This window comes from Myiozetetes cayanensis, unplaced genomic scaffold (assembly GCF_022539395.1).
Source record: "Myiozetetes cayanensis isolate MyiCay16 unplaced genomic scaffold, myiCay2020 scf17, whole genome shotgun sequence".
NCBI lineage: Eukaryota > Metazoa > Chordata > Aves > Passeriformes > Tyrannidae > Myiozetetes > Myiozetetes cayanensis.
Window position 1 is genome coordinate 11,096,759 of NW_026087378.1, and position 12,468 is coordinate 11,109,226.

At 51.6% G+C, this 12,468-nt stretch overlaps 1 protein-coding gene across 3 annotated transcripts in view; it reads left to right on the forward strand.

The window, feature by feature from the left end:
- Positions 1–12,468, forward strand: part of FLT4 (fms related receptor tyrosine kinase 4) — a 56,668-nt gene that overhangs the window by 37,131 nt on the left and 7,069 nt on the right. For all 3 annotated transcript variants that reach the window (XM_050312132.1, XM_050312133.1, XM_050312134.1), the window contains exons 12-26: positions 2,404–2,512; positions 3,521–3,880; positions 4,130–4,276; positions 4,938–5,069; positions 5,339–5,445; positions 5,750–5,885; positions 6,701–6,805; positions 8,215–8,328; positions 8,560–8,648; positions 8,848–8,995; positions 9,541–9,635; positions 9,971–10,093; positions 10,398–10,509; positions 10,856–10,955; positions 11,440–11,545. In XM_050312132.1, coding sequence (XP_050168089.1) covers positions 2,404–2,512; positions 3,521–3,880; positions 4,130–4,276; positions 4,938–5,069; positions 5,339–5,445; positions 5,750–5,885; positions 6,701–6,805; positions 8,215–8,328; positions 8,560–8,648; positions 8,848–8,995; positions 9,541–9,635; positions 9,971–10,093; positions 10,398–10,509; positions 10,856–10,955; positions 11,440–11,545 — 1,983 coding nt within the window. The remainder of the gene's footprint in view (positions 1–2,403; positions 2,513–3,520; positions 3,881–4,129; positions 4,277–4,937; positions 5,070–5,338; positions 5,446–5,749; positions 5,886–6,700; positions 6,806–8,214; positions 8,329–8,559; positions 8,649–8,847; positions 8,996–9,540; positions 9,636–9,970; positions 10,094–10,397; positions 10,510–10,855; positions 10,956–11,439; positions 11,546–12,468) is intronic.

Below are 12,468 nucleotides of genomic sequence, written 5' to 3' on the forward strand. Positions count from 1 at the left end.
CCATCATCAGCCATTCCCAGCCCTGGGGCTCTGCAGTACCAGGCAGCCCCAGGGCGAGGGAGAGCTGTCATCTCAGAGAAATTACCCTGTGACCAGAGAGGCTCCCACTGGGGCTGGCTGCACAGGAGGGATTGCATGGATTGCTGTTGAATACAGGGCATCCAGCTAGGGAGGGCATGAGGGATGTGTGTTATAAGGGCTCCCTTGGCCATTTCTGAGCACAGGCTGATCTTGTAGAGCCAAACCCTGCAGAGCAGCCTGGGCAGGAAAGCAGGAGTCACAAACTGGCCAGGAAATCCCTGGCTCTGGGAATGTGCATGTGTCTGGTGGGGCATTTCATCCAGCTGTCCCCAGCCCAGTGGGGTGAGGGTGGTATGGAGATGGTGGCATCCATCCACTGCAGGTCTGTGAGTGAGAGCACGTGTGCCCCACAGAGCCCACTTCTCCATCACAGCATTTCCCTTCTGGAGGGAATCTCTCTCCCCTCAATGCAGTGTGTAGTGTGTGACCTGCTTGCTGCCTGTTTCTTTCTGCCTCTCTGGTAGCCGTGAGTGTCAGGTCTGCACCGTGTCAGGGTTCCTGTTCCCGCTGGTGTCGGGCACCAGCCGCTCACAGAGGGATGCAGAACAAACAAATGGGCCCCTGTTTCCGAAAGTCACTTCCTGTTTTCCTACACACCTCTGAAGGCACTTCCCGTCCCCTGGCCTGGCTGGGAGTTCATCACTCAGCCAAAAGAGTGGCAAGGGCAGATGCTTCTCCTCCCAGGGCAACCGAAGGGAGAGGCAGCGGTTGGTGTCCCCCAGGGAGGAAAGCAGGGGTGGTGGGAGCTCCTGAGTGAGAAGCCCTTGTGTCCCTCTCCAGATGTGACACTCATCTTGGTCCTTTTTGATCTTTCCCTATTTTCCTCATTCTCTTCCTCCTATTCCTCAGCTGTGTCCCTCTCTTTCCATCTGTTTGGTTGTAATTGCCCAGGAGCTTCAAATGAGGTTGTGCATCCCAGGGGTGTGCAAGAGCTTTAGGAGAAAAGACTGGGATGCTATGTCCTCAAATCTGCTTTCACTCCCTCTGCTCCTTTCTGCCTGTCTTCTTTTACCATCCTCCTGGTTTTTATTTTATCTGGTAAGGCCAGAATGAGCCACAGGGTGTGCAGTGCACTGCACATGCACTGCAGGCAGCAGGATGATGTCAGATCCAGAAACCCCAACTCAAACGTAACACTCAGGATTAGAAGGAAAATGCCCAAGAAACAGGAAAGGCAGCACACAAAAGTGCCAGCAATAGGGTCACTTCAGCTGTACTGAATAACCCCAAGAAACGGAAAAGGCAGCACACAAAAGTACTGGTAATAAAGTCACTTCAGCTGCGTTGAGCAGGCACTGAATGAATGACTGTTCCTTCTGGTTAACCCAAGCTAATGCACTGCCACTTACAAAGGAAATGCTTCCCCAGGTCTATGGGATGAATAGTAAAGGCAAAGTAGTTTCCCCTTTGCAAGGCAAAGTAGAAACACGTTATTTTTGCATTTTAGACATTGTCTCATTAGAGGGATTTCTGCATATGATTAACTTGTCATTTAAACTGGAGCTTCAAACTGCAGGTCTCCTCTAAGGGGAGTGCTTGTAACACATTCAGCAGCTCACAAATGTGCAGTGAGAGCCAGCAGGAGGAGGAGAACAGCCTTATTCCCCAGCTGCTTTTCCTGGCTTATTTGGAAGCAGCATCTCCTGGGTCCATGCTCCCAGGATGGCAGCCTGGCTGTTTGCCCAATCTTAGTCATGTCTTGCTAGAAAGATGGAGGAGGAAGCTTTTGGGACCGTGTCTATGTACACTTGGAATTTAAGCAAGAAGATGACAGCTCTTCCTGAACTGGGGAGAGCTGGGATGCTTTCACAGGTTTGATTTCTCCTTATGGATAAAAGGAGTGCTAGCCAGGTCTGTAAGTATCTGTAAATTCCGCTGAACCTACAGGATACTAAGTAGTCACTTAACAGCAAAGGGCTCAAGAAATCAGAGCCCTGGTGTCTTTTCCCTTTCTCTTCACTGTTATAAATAAAGCTTGACAGGAGCTTAGCCATCCCCTCAGACCTGCATCATGTTACTGTCCCCATGGTGACCTGAGGGACTCAGCAAGAACTTTGCTTCCATGGAGAGGCATCTATGCTGACTGGGCTCCAGAAAAAGGAGAAGAGATTGGAAATAAAATCATGTTGTTGTTGCTAGAGCCAACTTTCAGGCTTGAAATGCACAAAGGGCTATTGAATAAGGGGCTATTTTTGTATAACCCTTTCGCAGGTACAGCTGCTGCCTGGAGCCAGGCTTGCTGTGGGCTTTGCTGCCTGCCTGCTGCCTGCCTCTTCCCTCTTGCTCTTCCTAACTCCTCCTTATGCTCTCTTCCCCCATCAGACAGTCAGCAAACTGGCCATCCAGGAGGCCAACAACTCAGCCATGTACAAGTGTATTGCCTCTAATAAAGTGGGTCGAGACGAGCGGCTGATCTACTTCTACGTGACCAGTGAGTACTGCAAACCTCCCCTCTACCTGCACCAGCCAAGCTCTCTGCTGGAAAAAGGCAGGTCCCTAGACCTGCTGAGTCCTGCCCTTCACAGTTAGGACCTTCAGCAGTGACCAGGAAGGCAGAGGGAAAGCAGGGCCGGCAGTGGATAGCACAGGCAGAGTTTGGCAGGCAGACCTGGGGGTGAGCTGGGGCTGCCTGTGCCTCGGTCCTGGGGCAGCCGCAGGTCCTGGGCTGGGGACAGGCTGCTGGCTCAAGCCCAGGCAGCTCCCTGCTCTGGGGATGTGCCTGGTCCAAGAGCATCCTCTAGTGGCACCACCCGACCCACTCCCAGGCCGGGTCCCGCTGGCCTCAACCCCTGCTGGAGTCCCCACGGGATTTTAGTGGTGGGAGGAAGATGAGTTCATAGAAGCCAGACCCCAGCGGTGTGGGCTGGAGTCATGGCCCATATGGGGCTGCATAAGCCTCCTGTCAGCAGTACCCTGTGCTGGCAGGAGTCTGTCCCTGTCCACTGGGACAGGGAGCCCAGCAAGGACACAGCAGAGGTTTATCTTCTGGACAGACCCCAGAAGGCTGGGCTCATGGCCCCTGTGGTAGTGCCTGTGCTGTCAGATCCACTGTAGAGCCAGGTGCACATCTTCAGTGGCTGCTCCAGGAATGTCCTGCACGTGCAGTTGTCCAGGCTGCTGTGTGTAAAAGCAGGCATGTGTGCAAACCACAAGGGTGCAGCTGAGCTGAGACCAGTAACAGCCCAACTGAGATTTCCCCAGTTTCCTTCATTTGTGACCCCATCTTAATTTGACCTGGGGACTTCAGAATGTCCAGTAACACTCGCTGGGCTTAAGCTGAGCTTGCCAGCAGTTTGCATGTCACAGTTCTGCTCTGCAGTGGTTTTCTTTACCCTGAGGACAGGCAGATCTCAGAGAGCTGAGCCTGAGGAGCCAGTTCCATTGTGTCTGGCAGCTCAGCCATGAAAACTCATTCACATGTTCATTTCCTTCCTGAAAGCCATTCCAGACGGGTTCGAGATTGAATCCCAGCCCTCGGAAGAGCCCATAGAGGGGCAGGACCTACAGCTGAGCTGCAATGCGGACAACTACACCTATGAGAACCTGCAGTGGTATCGCCTGAACCTCTCCAAGCTCCACGATGAAGAGGGAAATCCCCTTGTGCTGGACTGTAAGAATGTCCACCACTATGCCACCAAGATGCAGGGAGAACTGCGCTTTCAGCCCGACTCCAACGATGCGACCTTGCTGCTCACCATCCCCAACATCTCCCTGAACGAGGAGGGGGACTACGTGTGTGAGGTGCAGAACAGGAAGACCCGGGAGAAACACTGCCACAAGAAATACATCTCTGTGCAGGGTGAGGGTCCACAGGGCTGGCGGGAGTGACGGAGGAGAGCTGGTGCTCTTGCTGCCATGAGCTTCCCAGTCCATCCCCAGGGGAAGCCACGCAAGCAAGCTAAACTCAAGGTGGCAAAGGCAGGGCACCTGGGCTCTCAAGACACCCTTCAGCAGGGGTCCGAGACCCAAAGCCCCCCAGGAACACAGATATTCTTTTGATCAATCAGTTTCCCGTTTTCCCCTCCTCCTCTTTGTGCTGCTCCTCCAGCCCTGGAGATCCCCCGCCTCAAGCAGAACCTGACAGACATTTGGGTGAACGTCAGCGACTCCATAGAGATGCGCTGTAAGGTGGATGGCAACCACATTCCTGAAATCAGCTGGTACAAAGACGAGAAACTGGTGGAAGAAGTGTCAGGTACAGTGGGCTGGGGGTGAATCAAAGGCAGGGCATCGTGTTCAGCTGTTGGAGAGCTGAACACTGCTGAGTTCTGGGAGTTGCTGTGCCCAGGCAAAGGCACTCATTCTCTGAATTGGCCAGACTCTTTGTTTTAATCAAATTCTGTCCCAGTTTGATGCAGTCTCACTGGCCAAGTCTATGCCCCAGGGCCTGGCTCAGCACTGTCTGTGCATGTGCATGTGCAGCTGGAGAGCAGAGAGAGATAAATCATTCATGTTCTTACTCTCAGCCCAGTGCCTGGCATCTCTGCTTAAGCAGAGAGCAACCCAGATCTCATGGAAGGAACATGGGAAGGATCCAGGCACATTGCAGAGGGAATGGGACAGATCCTGAAGCTGAAGCAGAACTTGACACACCAGCTGAACTGCCTGGGCACTGTCCCTATCCAGCATGCTCAGCTGGGGATTTGTCCCCTCCATACATTTCCTGGGGAAGACCCCTATAGGGTATTTCTGAGGCCATCAGGCCAGAGAAGAGCCTCTACCAGCTGGTGTGATTTCATTCTGACAACTAAAATGAATCAGTCAAAAAATAGGATCCTGATTTTGAGCCTGAGTGAATCCAGTATATTAATCTTCCCTCCCTGTGAGTGACCAGCACAACCCTCTGTGCCTTACAGGAATTGACCTGGCAGACTTCAACCAGAGGCTGAGCATTCAGAGGGTGAGGGAGGAGGATGCTGGGCTCTACCTGTGCAGCGTCTGCAACGCCAAGGGCTGTGTGAACTCCTCGGCCAGCGTCTCCGTGGAAGGTACCAGCAGCCACATCTCCCCTGGGGATGAAGGGATGGAGTAAGAGCTGTGGGCAAGGTCCCACATCTCTTTCCTGTGACAGTGGGAGGCAGTGAAAGCCCCTTGGCTCTGCTGATGGTCTGGTGCTCTCACAGGAGGATCTGTAGTCCAGAGCATGTTTAGCTCAGGCAAACACTTCCCCAGTCGCTTGATGCAGGCCACAGGTGATGGCTGATCTGGGGCACAGAGTGGGAATCTCTGAAGCTAAAATTTCCCTCCCATCCCACAGGCTCTGATGACAGGACCAATGTGGAGATTGTCATCCTGATTGGGACTGGGGTTATCGCTGTTTTCTTCTGGATCCTTCTTATTCTCATCTTCTGCAACATCAAAAGGGTACGTGACTGTCTGTGTCCCAGGCAGGGGAGGGGGCATAGCAGGGCTTGGGACAACACCACTGCAGTGATGTGGAGCTGCATGAAATCACCCACTAAAAAAAGGAGGTCACTGAGTGATGCTTCAAATGCTCTCACTGCCAAGGACAGGGTGCATAAGGGCGGTGGTAAAGGAGGTGACAGGGTGTGGTCTTTGCCAGGGGGTAGCAAGTCAAGGCAGGCAAAGAATCCAAATCCCGTCTGGGATTCAGCACCCCGGGCAGGGAGGGCACCTCCTCACCCTTTGTGTTGGCTGATTCCTGCAGCCTGCCCATGCAGACATCAAGACAGGCTACCTCTCCATCATCATGGACCCCGGCGAGGTGCCCTTGGAGGAGCAGTGCGAGTACCTGCCCTATGATTCCAGCAAGTGGGAGTTCCCACGAGACCGCCTGCGCCTCGGTGAGCCAGACCCCTCCCTGCCACTGCATGCTGTGGTCAGGACTTCCCACCCGCCCTTCAAACTCACCCTCCAGGTTTCTTACACACTTCTGTGCATTTAATGCTTTCTCTCTGCCTCAGGCTTCCCATCTTCTTCCCCAGACTATCCCTAAAGCCCAGCTATGCCTGGGAAATCTGTTTGGGTCTGACTATGGACAGGTCTGAGCCAACTGCAAGCCCAAACTCTCTCAAAGTACCCACAGAGGTGTCACAGACCAGAAGACCCCTGGGCATGCCTTAAAACACATCCCCACCTTCTCCAAGTGGCAGTCTGGACAGAGCAGTCCAGTTCACAGCAGGCACCCTGAGTTCAGGACCAGGACTGCATCCTTTATCGTCCTGATGCTGAGACACCCACCTGCAGTCCCTGCTCTCTGTCTGGCAGGGTTTAAAGGGCAGCAGACTACCTTTGAGGCACAGGGCAGTGACATTAGTCCTGGCTGCTCTGCTGTAAGGGGTCATGTTTACCTTTCCCACACACAACAACTTGTTGCTTGAGGGCAACAAACAGCCCCTCACTTCTGCAGGGCCATTTCCTTCCTCTGCTTTGTCCATGCCAGCTCTGTCTCAGTTCCTCCCATCATCCTTTCTCTTATTCTCACCAACACAGCAAGCAGCCACCTGAAAGGGCACATGTTCCACTCCTTCCTTTTCCTTTATGATATTTTTTTCTTTCTTCTTCCCATGGTTTCCTGTTGGGATTTTTGTTTTCTTTCATTCTATTCTGCCTGTTCTGCACCTGCCTTTCTTCACACTGCCTCTTTCCTTGTCCATAGGTAAAGTCCTGGGTCATGGTGCCTTTGGGAAGGTGGTGGAAGCATCAGCATTTGGGATCAATAAAAGTAACAGCAGTGAGACCGTGGCAGTCAAAATGCTGAAAGGTATGTGGACAGCAAAGCAAAACATGCAGTGTGTGTAGACAGCAATGAATGAAGCACCTGCCAGGAAATGTCCACCCTGCAAATGCCTGTCTTTTAATTAATGGCTTCTTGGCCTCAACACACCTGATCCTCTTGTCTTCCCCTCATGGATGCTTTGTCCCCATTCAGCTGCACTGGGAGGCAAGTGGCAGAACAGACAGTGGAGACTTTGGGAACTCAGCTTTCAAGGAAATTTAGCTGTCCTCAAAGGCAAAGAATGAAATCTGTCTCAAAGGACAAACAGAAATCTGGAGCCCCTCTTTGGCAGGTCACTAAAAGAAGTGTTGCTCCCAATTGCCTTCTTCCAAATGTGCCTGTCTTTTGTGTTTAGGGGCCAGATTCAGAGCTGGGTAAGGAAGGAGGTTGCAGCTCTTACCCAGCTCTGGGGGCTAAATTGGCTTTGCACCCAAAGCCTGGTCAATCCAGAGTGAGATTTTAAGCTTTTATAGCTATTCTTTCAATCAGGCATCCAAAACATTATTCTGTAATTTGGCACCAAACAAAACACTGAGGCAGTCTCTGGCAGTCAGTGGCCTGTATGTGGAAAGCGAGTCATGGCTCGTCTGAGCACTACTTACCACTACACTGCAAGTGTACAGATGCTCTGCACAGCAATGCAGGGGGAAGCCTGTCATGCAAGATTGCTTTACAGTCCTTTGAGGCATGGCTCTCACCTGGGCCATCAGCTGCAGCTCAAGAGGATGCTTCTGTCTCTCAGGCTAAATTTACAAACCATCAACTAAGACAAAATGCATATGGGGAAGCTGAGAAGTATGAAAAAGGAGCACAAAAGCAGAGAACACACCCTGAGGGTAAAACAGAGGGTCAAGAATTGATGCGAATTGGGCGCTCGAGAGAAGATGAAGTACAGAGAGATGGCAGGGGCATGACACTGTGCTTGCTATTGGAATCATAAAAAGATATCTGGGTTTGAGTTGAGACAGCTCCTATCTTCAACTGTGATGAAAAGAATCAGATGTCTTTTGTTCCTAATTGTTTTATGGCTCGTTATTTCTGTTTGGAGGCCAAAAGGGCAGAGATTCAAACGGGTGCATCTGTATGTAAGCCTCAAGTGATCTTTTTCACTGTACAACTATCACAAGGAAAAATCTGTTGGGCACAGATTGTGTTGTCCTTTGCCCTGGGTCCCTGCACCTGCAGAGAGCATCGTACGTGTTACAGCAGGGATCCTGGGATCTCCAGACAAGGCTTGACATTTCATGTGGGAACATGCAATAACAAAATGTACCGAGGCTTTGAGGGCACAGCCTCCTCAGCAAGATTCGTATTAACATGCTGCTAAGGGGAGGGTGGTGAGGGGGAGTGAAAAACTGTGAGGAGGCATCATGACATGGTCTGTGTGTTTCCAGAGGGAGCTACTGCGAGCGAGCACAAGGCACTGATGTCAGAGCTGAAGATCCTCATTCACATCGGGAATCACCTCAACGTGGTGAATTTGCTTGGTGCCTGTACCAAACCCAATGGTAAATATCCCAGGGCAACAGGCTGTGCCTGCTCCCAGAGATCAGTGCTTGTTCCGTGTCCTTTTTGCTGGCCATATGTGTGATCACAGGGATGTGTGAGGAGGTTATCAGTGTGTTTGTGTGCACTTAGGGCAGATGTCACAGCTCAGTGGGATTGCACATAAGTTGGGGTAAATTCTGACCAGCTCAAGCCTTACATCTTGCCCTGACCTTTGGTGGTCTTCTCACCAGGTCCTCTCATGGTTATTGTTGAGTTCTGCAAATATGGAAACCTCTCCAACTACCTGCGGACCAAGCGGGAAGGATTCAGCCCTTACAGGGTAAGTCGCTTCCTTTGCCCCTAGGGACCTGTCTCATCTGCAGCCTGATACGTGATCTGACAGTGTGACAACGACACCCTCTGTCCTTCTTTCTGCAATGGAAAATCGGTTTAAGAACAGGAAAAGACTGTCAGAGTGTGGGTGCAGGGGTTACACTGTGTGCTGCCTGCTGAGGGTTTTGGTGTGGTCCCCTTGCCAGGAGAAGTCTCCCAGGCTGCGTATCCAGGTGCAGTCCATCGTGGAGGCTGTGAGGGCAGACAGGAGGAGCCGCTCCGGGACCAGCGACAGCGCCATCTTCCACCGCTTCCTCATGCACAAGAGCCAGACAGCACACCCCATCCAGGAAGGTAATGCTCCAGCCACCACAACACCACCACACTTGGCTAGTTTGGGGAATGGGTAGGGAATATCAGCAGGGAGTTGGGATCCAGCCTTGGAGCTGATCACTGTTGCACAGCAATTCCCTGAACAGGGCTGTTACATCATCTCTTGCCTCTTGTAATAGACACTATAAACCCAGAAGGGAGGATTAAATTCCTTGAGGTTTTTTTAACCTAAAGAAAGGAGAATTGAGGGGGATCTCGGTGGGTCCTTGCTAGGACAGGGATGATGAGCTGACCTTCAAAGTCTGTTCCAGTCCTGTTCCCCACAGCTCTGTCTGACTGACACGTGCTGGAGGCTGGACTCATTCTCCTCACGCTTGAGCAGGTTCCTGCTGTGTGCCTCCTGCCACCTAAGCAGAAAATCGTAGAGGGGAGCTGATTACTCCAGTTAGCACTGAGAACTAGCTGTGTCTCACTGAGAGATGGGCTGTACCCCACAAGTCCTGGAGAGAGGCAAGCAGGACAACAGATCGCTCACTGTCTAATAATTTTCTTGTACTCCTGGATAGTGGATGACTTGTGGCAAAGTCCCTTGACAATGGAAGACCTGATCTGCTACAGCTTCCAGGTAGCACGTGGCATGGAGTTCCTGGCATCTCGAAAGGTGAGTTCACCCTTTCCTTTGCCCACCTGATCTCTTGTGCGTGCCTGATGAGAGAAGACCTGCTTACAGCCACTTCACAGGTGACACACAGAGAGATTCCGTGATCTACCTCACACTTCTCAGGAAATCTGAGGTAGTCATGTGTACACAAAAATGGGAAATTAGTCCTCCTGTATTTCAACCTCTCCTTAACCATCCCCTTTTTCTTAGCTCCTTCCCACTTCCACCATTTCCCCATTACAGCTCAGGTTCACAGGGGGAGGGAGGTGCTCTGCACTTTCTGATGGCTGTTCCTGTCCCTCTGATTTTGCCCCATCCTCTTTGTGTGCCCTCAGTGCATTCACAGAGACCTGGCTGCTCGCAATATCCTGCTGTCAGAGAACAACGTGGTAAAGATCTGTGACTTCGGCCTGGCCCGGGACATCTACAAGGACCCTGACTATGTCAGGAAAGGCAGTGTGAGTGCCATCTTCTCAAAGCCTTGACAGATTAGGCCCCCTTGACAAAAACATCAGAAAGGAGGAGTAGAACCATTTGCATGGCTGGGACCAGAAGCCATTGGCCTGATGACAAATGTCCTGTCCTCCTCCACCAGTGTCTCCATCCCTCTCTGACCAGCCAAACCTCCGTTCCTCCACAGACAGAGGAGCAGGGCTATCAGCTCTGATTTCCTTTCATCCCTTTCATCCCGCTGCAACAAGAAGGGCTGTCCTGCTTCACGTGCCTGACTGACTGCTTGTGCCTTCCCTCTTCCTCCTGCAGGCCCGTCTCCCACTGAAGTGGATGGCTCCAGAAAGCATCTTTGACAAGGTTTACACTACACAGAGTGATGTCTGGTCCTTTGGGGTCCTCCTATGGGAAATCTTCTCACTGGGTGAGTGCTAATGAGGATATCATGCTGCTGAGGGAAGCATCTCTACCCACGTGGGTGAGATGGTGGGTGAGTCTGTGCAGGAGGCCCTGACATTCTGAAGCACATCTAAGGGCTTGTGGGAAGTGACATCAATGTAGGCAAAAAATATATATATCCATATCCAGCCATGAACAGAGTGATGGGGACACAGGTGTGCAGAGGTGGCTGATTTGGGCAGCATGAAGGACTTGGGCTGTGTATGAGAAATGACCACATCTCCTGGCGTTTTGGCAGGAAGGGCAGTCTCAGAAGGACTGGTTTTTGAGGGCACATTTCATGTTCCCACCCTTCTCTGAACTTTCTTTAGGGGCATCTCCATATCCTGGAGTCCAGATCAACGAGGAGTTCTGCCAGAGGCTCAAAGATGGTACCAGGATGAGAGCCCCAGAGTACGCCACGGCAGAAATGTGAGTCAGAAGCCTCATGGATCCCGCACTGGTCAGAGCAGAGCCCTCTGAGGGAGGGCAGAAACCTTCCAGATCCCAGCCTAAGACAGGAGAAGCCCCTCTATGAGATGCAGACCTTTCAGCCAGGGTGGGGAATGGGCCAACACATCCTTCACTCGAGGCAGCTGCCTGGAGAGCAAGCCAGATAGGTTCAGATTGGAGCTCTCAGGTACCTTTGCATGCCCATGCTGGGATGAGTCTGTAAGTGGGCACTGTGCTTTCCTGTTCGAAAGGGTATCAGAGGTGCCTGAATCAGCTCCTCATGCCCTGTTATATTCAGTGCATAACAAACCAACACCCTTCCAGCAAGTCCACCTGGCCAGTGTGCTGGGGGTGCCAGGCTTTCCTTCACAGTGCAGCTACTGTGGGAACCATGTGGGCAGGACCTGTGGAGAGGGGTGGGAGGGGGTTTCTGTGGCATAAAACCAGCATCTCTTCTTGGCAGCTACCGTATAATGCTGAGCTGCTGGCACGGTGACCCCAAGGAGAGACCGACTTTCTCTGACCTCGTGGAGATACTGGGGAACCTTCTTCAGGAAAATGTCCAGCAGGTGAAAACCTCTCTGTGTCCATGCTCAGCTCCAGACAGCACTTTCTTCTCCCATTTCTATCTCTCTCACTGTGCCCTCTGCTGATTCTGTGGTCAATGCAATATTCTTGCATAGGCCAACCAATAACACAGGGATACCTGGATGAGAGATCTGTTTCCCAGAGCTGTTGGAGGACTCATTTCTGTGGCAGCCCTCTGGCTGCATCCACATATAACTCCACTCCTTGCAGGGCGGATGCCCTCTTAGTCGTCATTCCAGTATTTCCATCCTAATCCCCAGATGATTATTTGAAATTCTTCAGCTGAGTCAAGGCCATGGTACTTCTGCTTCCCACACGCCTGCATAATGAAAACCAGGACTTGACCAGGGTTTCTGAAACTCTGCCCTGAGATTGAAATGTCAGGGCCATGTGAACAAAACAACTGTTACATGGCAGCAGTCAGCTATACAGTTTTCTCTGAAACTATTACTAATCACTTCCATGCAGTAGCTCAACAAGACATTTAACTATGATGCAGCTCTTTTAACTTTTTCCTGGTGATCCCTTTCAGAAGCTGATAGCTAAATGCCTGAGTACTGTCTCATCCTGACGTCCCTGACTTTAACCTTTTGGCACTGGTTCCCGTCACATGCATGACTAAGCCACAGTGACTAAGCCACAGTTGCCCTGGAGCACAGTGCTCTGTCCATGTAAGGTGGAGAATTGTGGGATTAGGTTGTTTTCCTGCTCACACCTCCCTGCATCATTCACAGCTACTTAATGCAAAGGGCACAGAAATCTCCAGCCAGATATTTTGTCCCAGAGAAAGAAAATACACAAACCAGAAGTTTTCCTTCCCAGCTCTGACAGTCTCTGCTTGTGAAACTCTTTCTTGTGCAAAAGCCTTCCCCTTCTTGCCAGGCCACTCACTGTTCTTCCTACC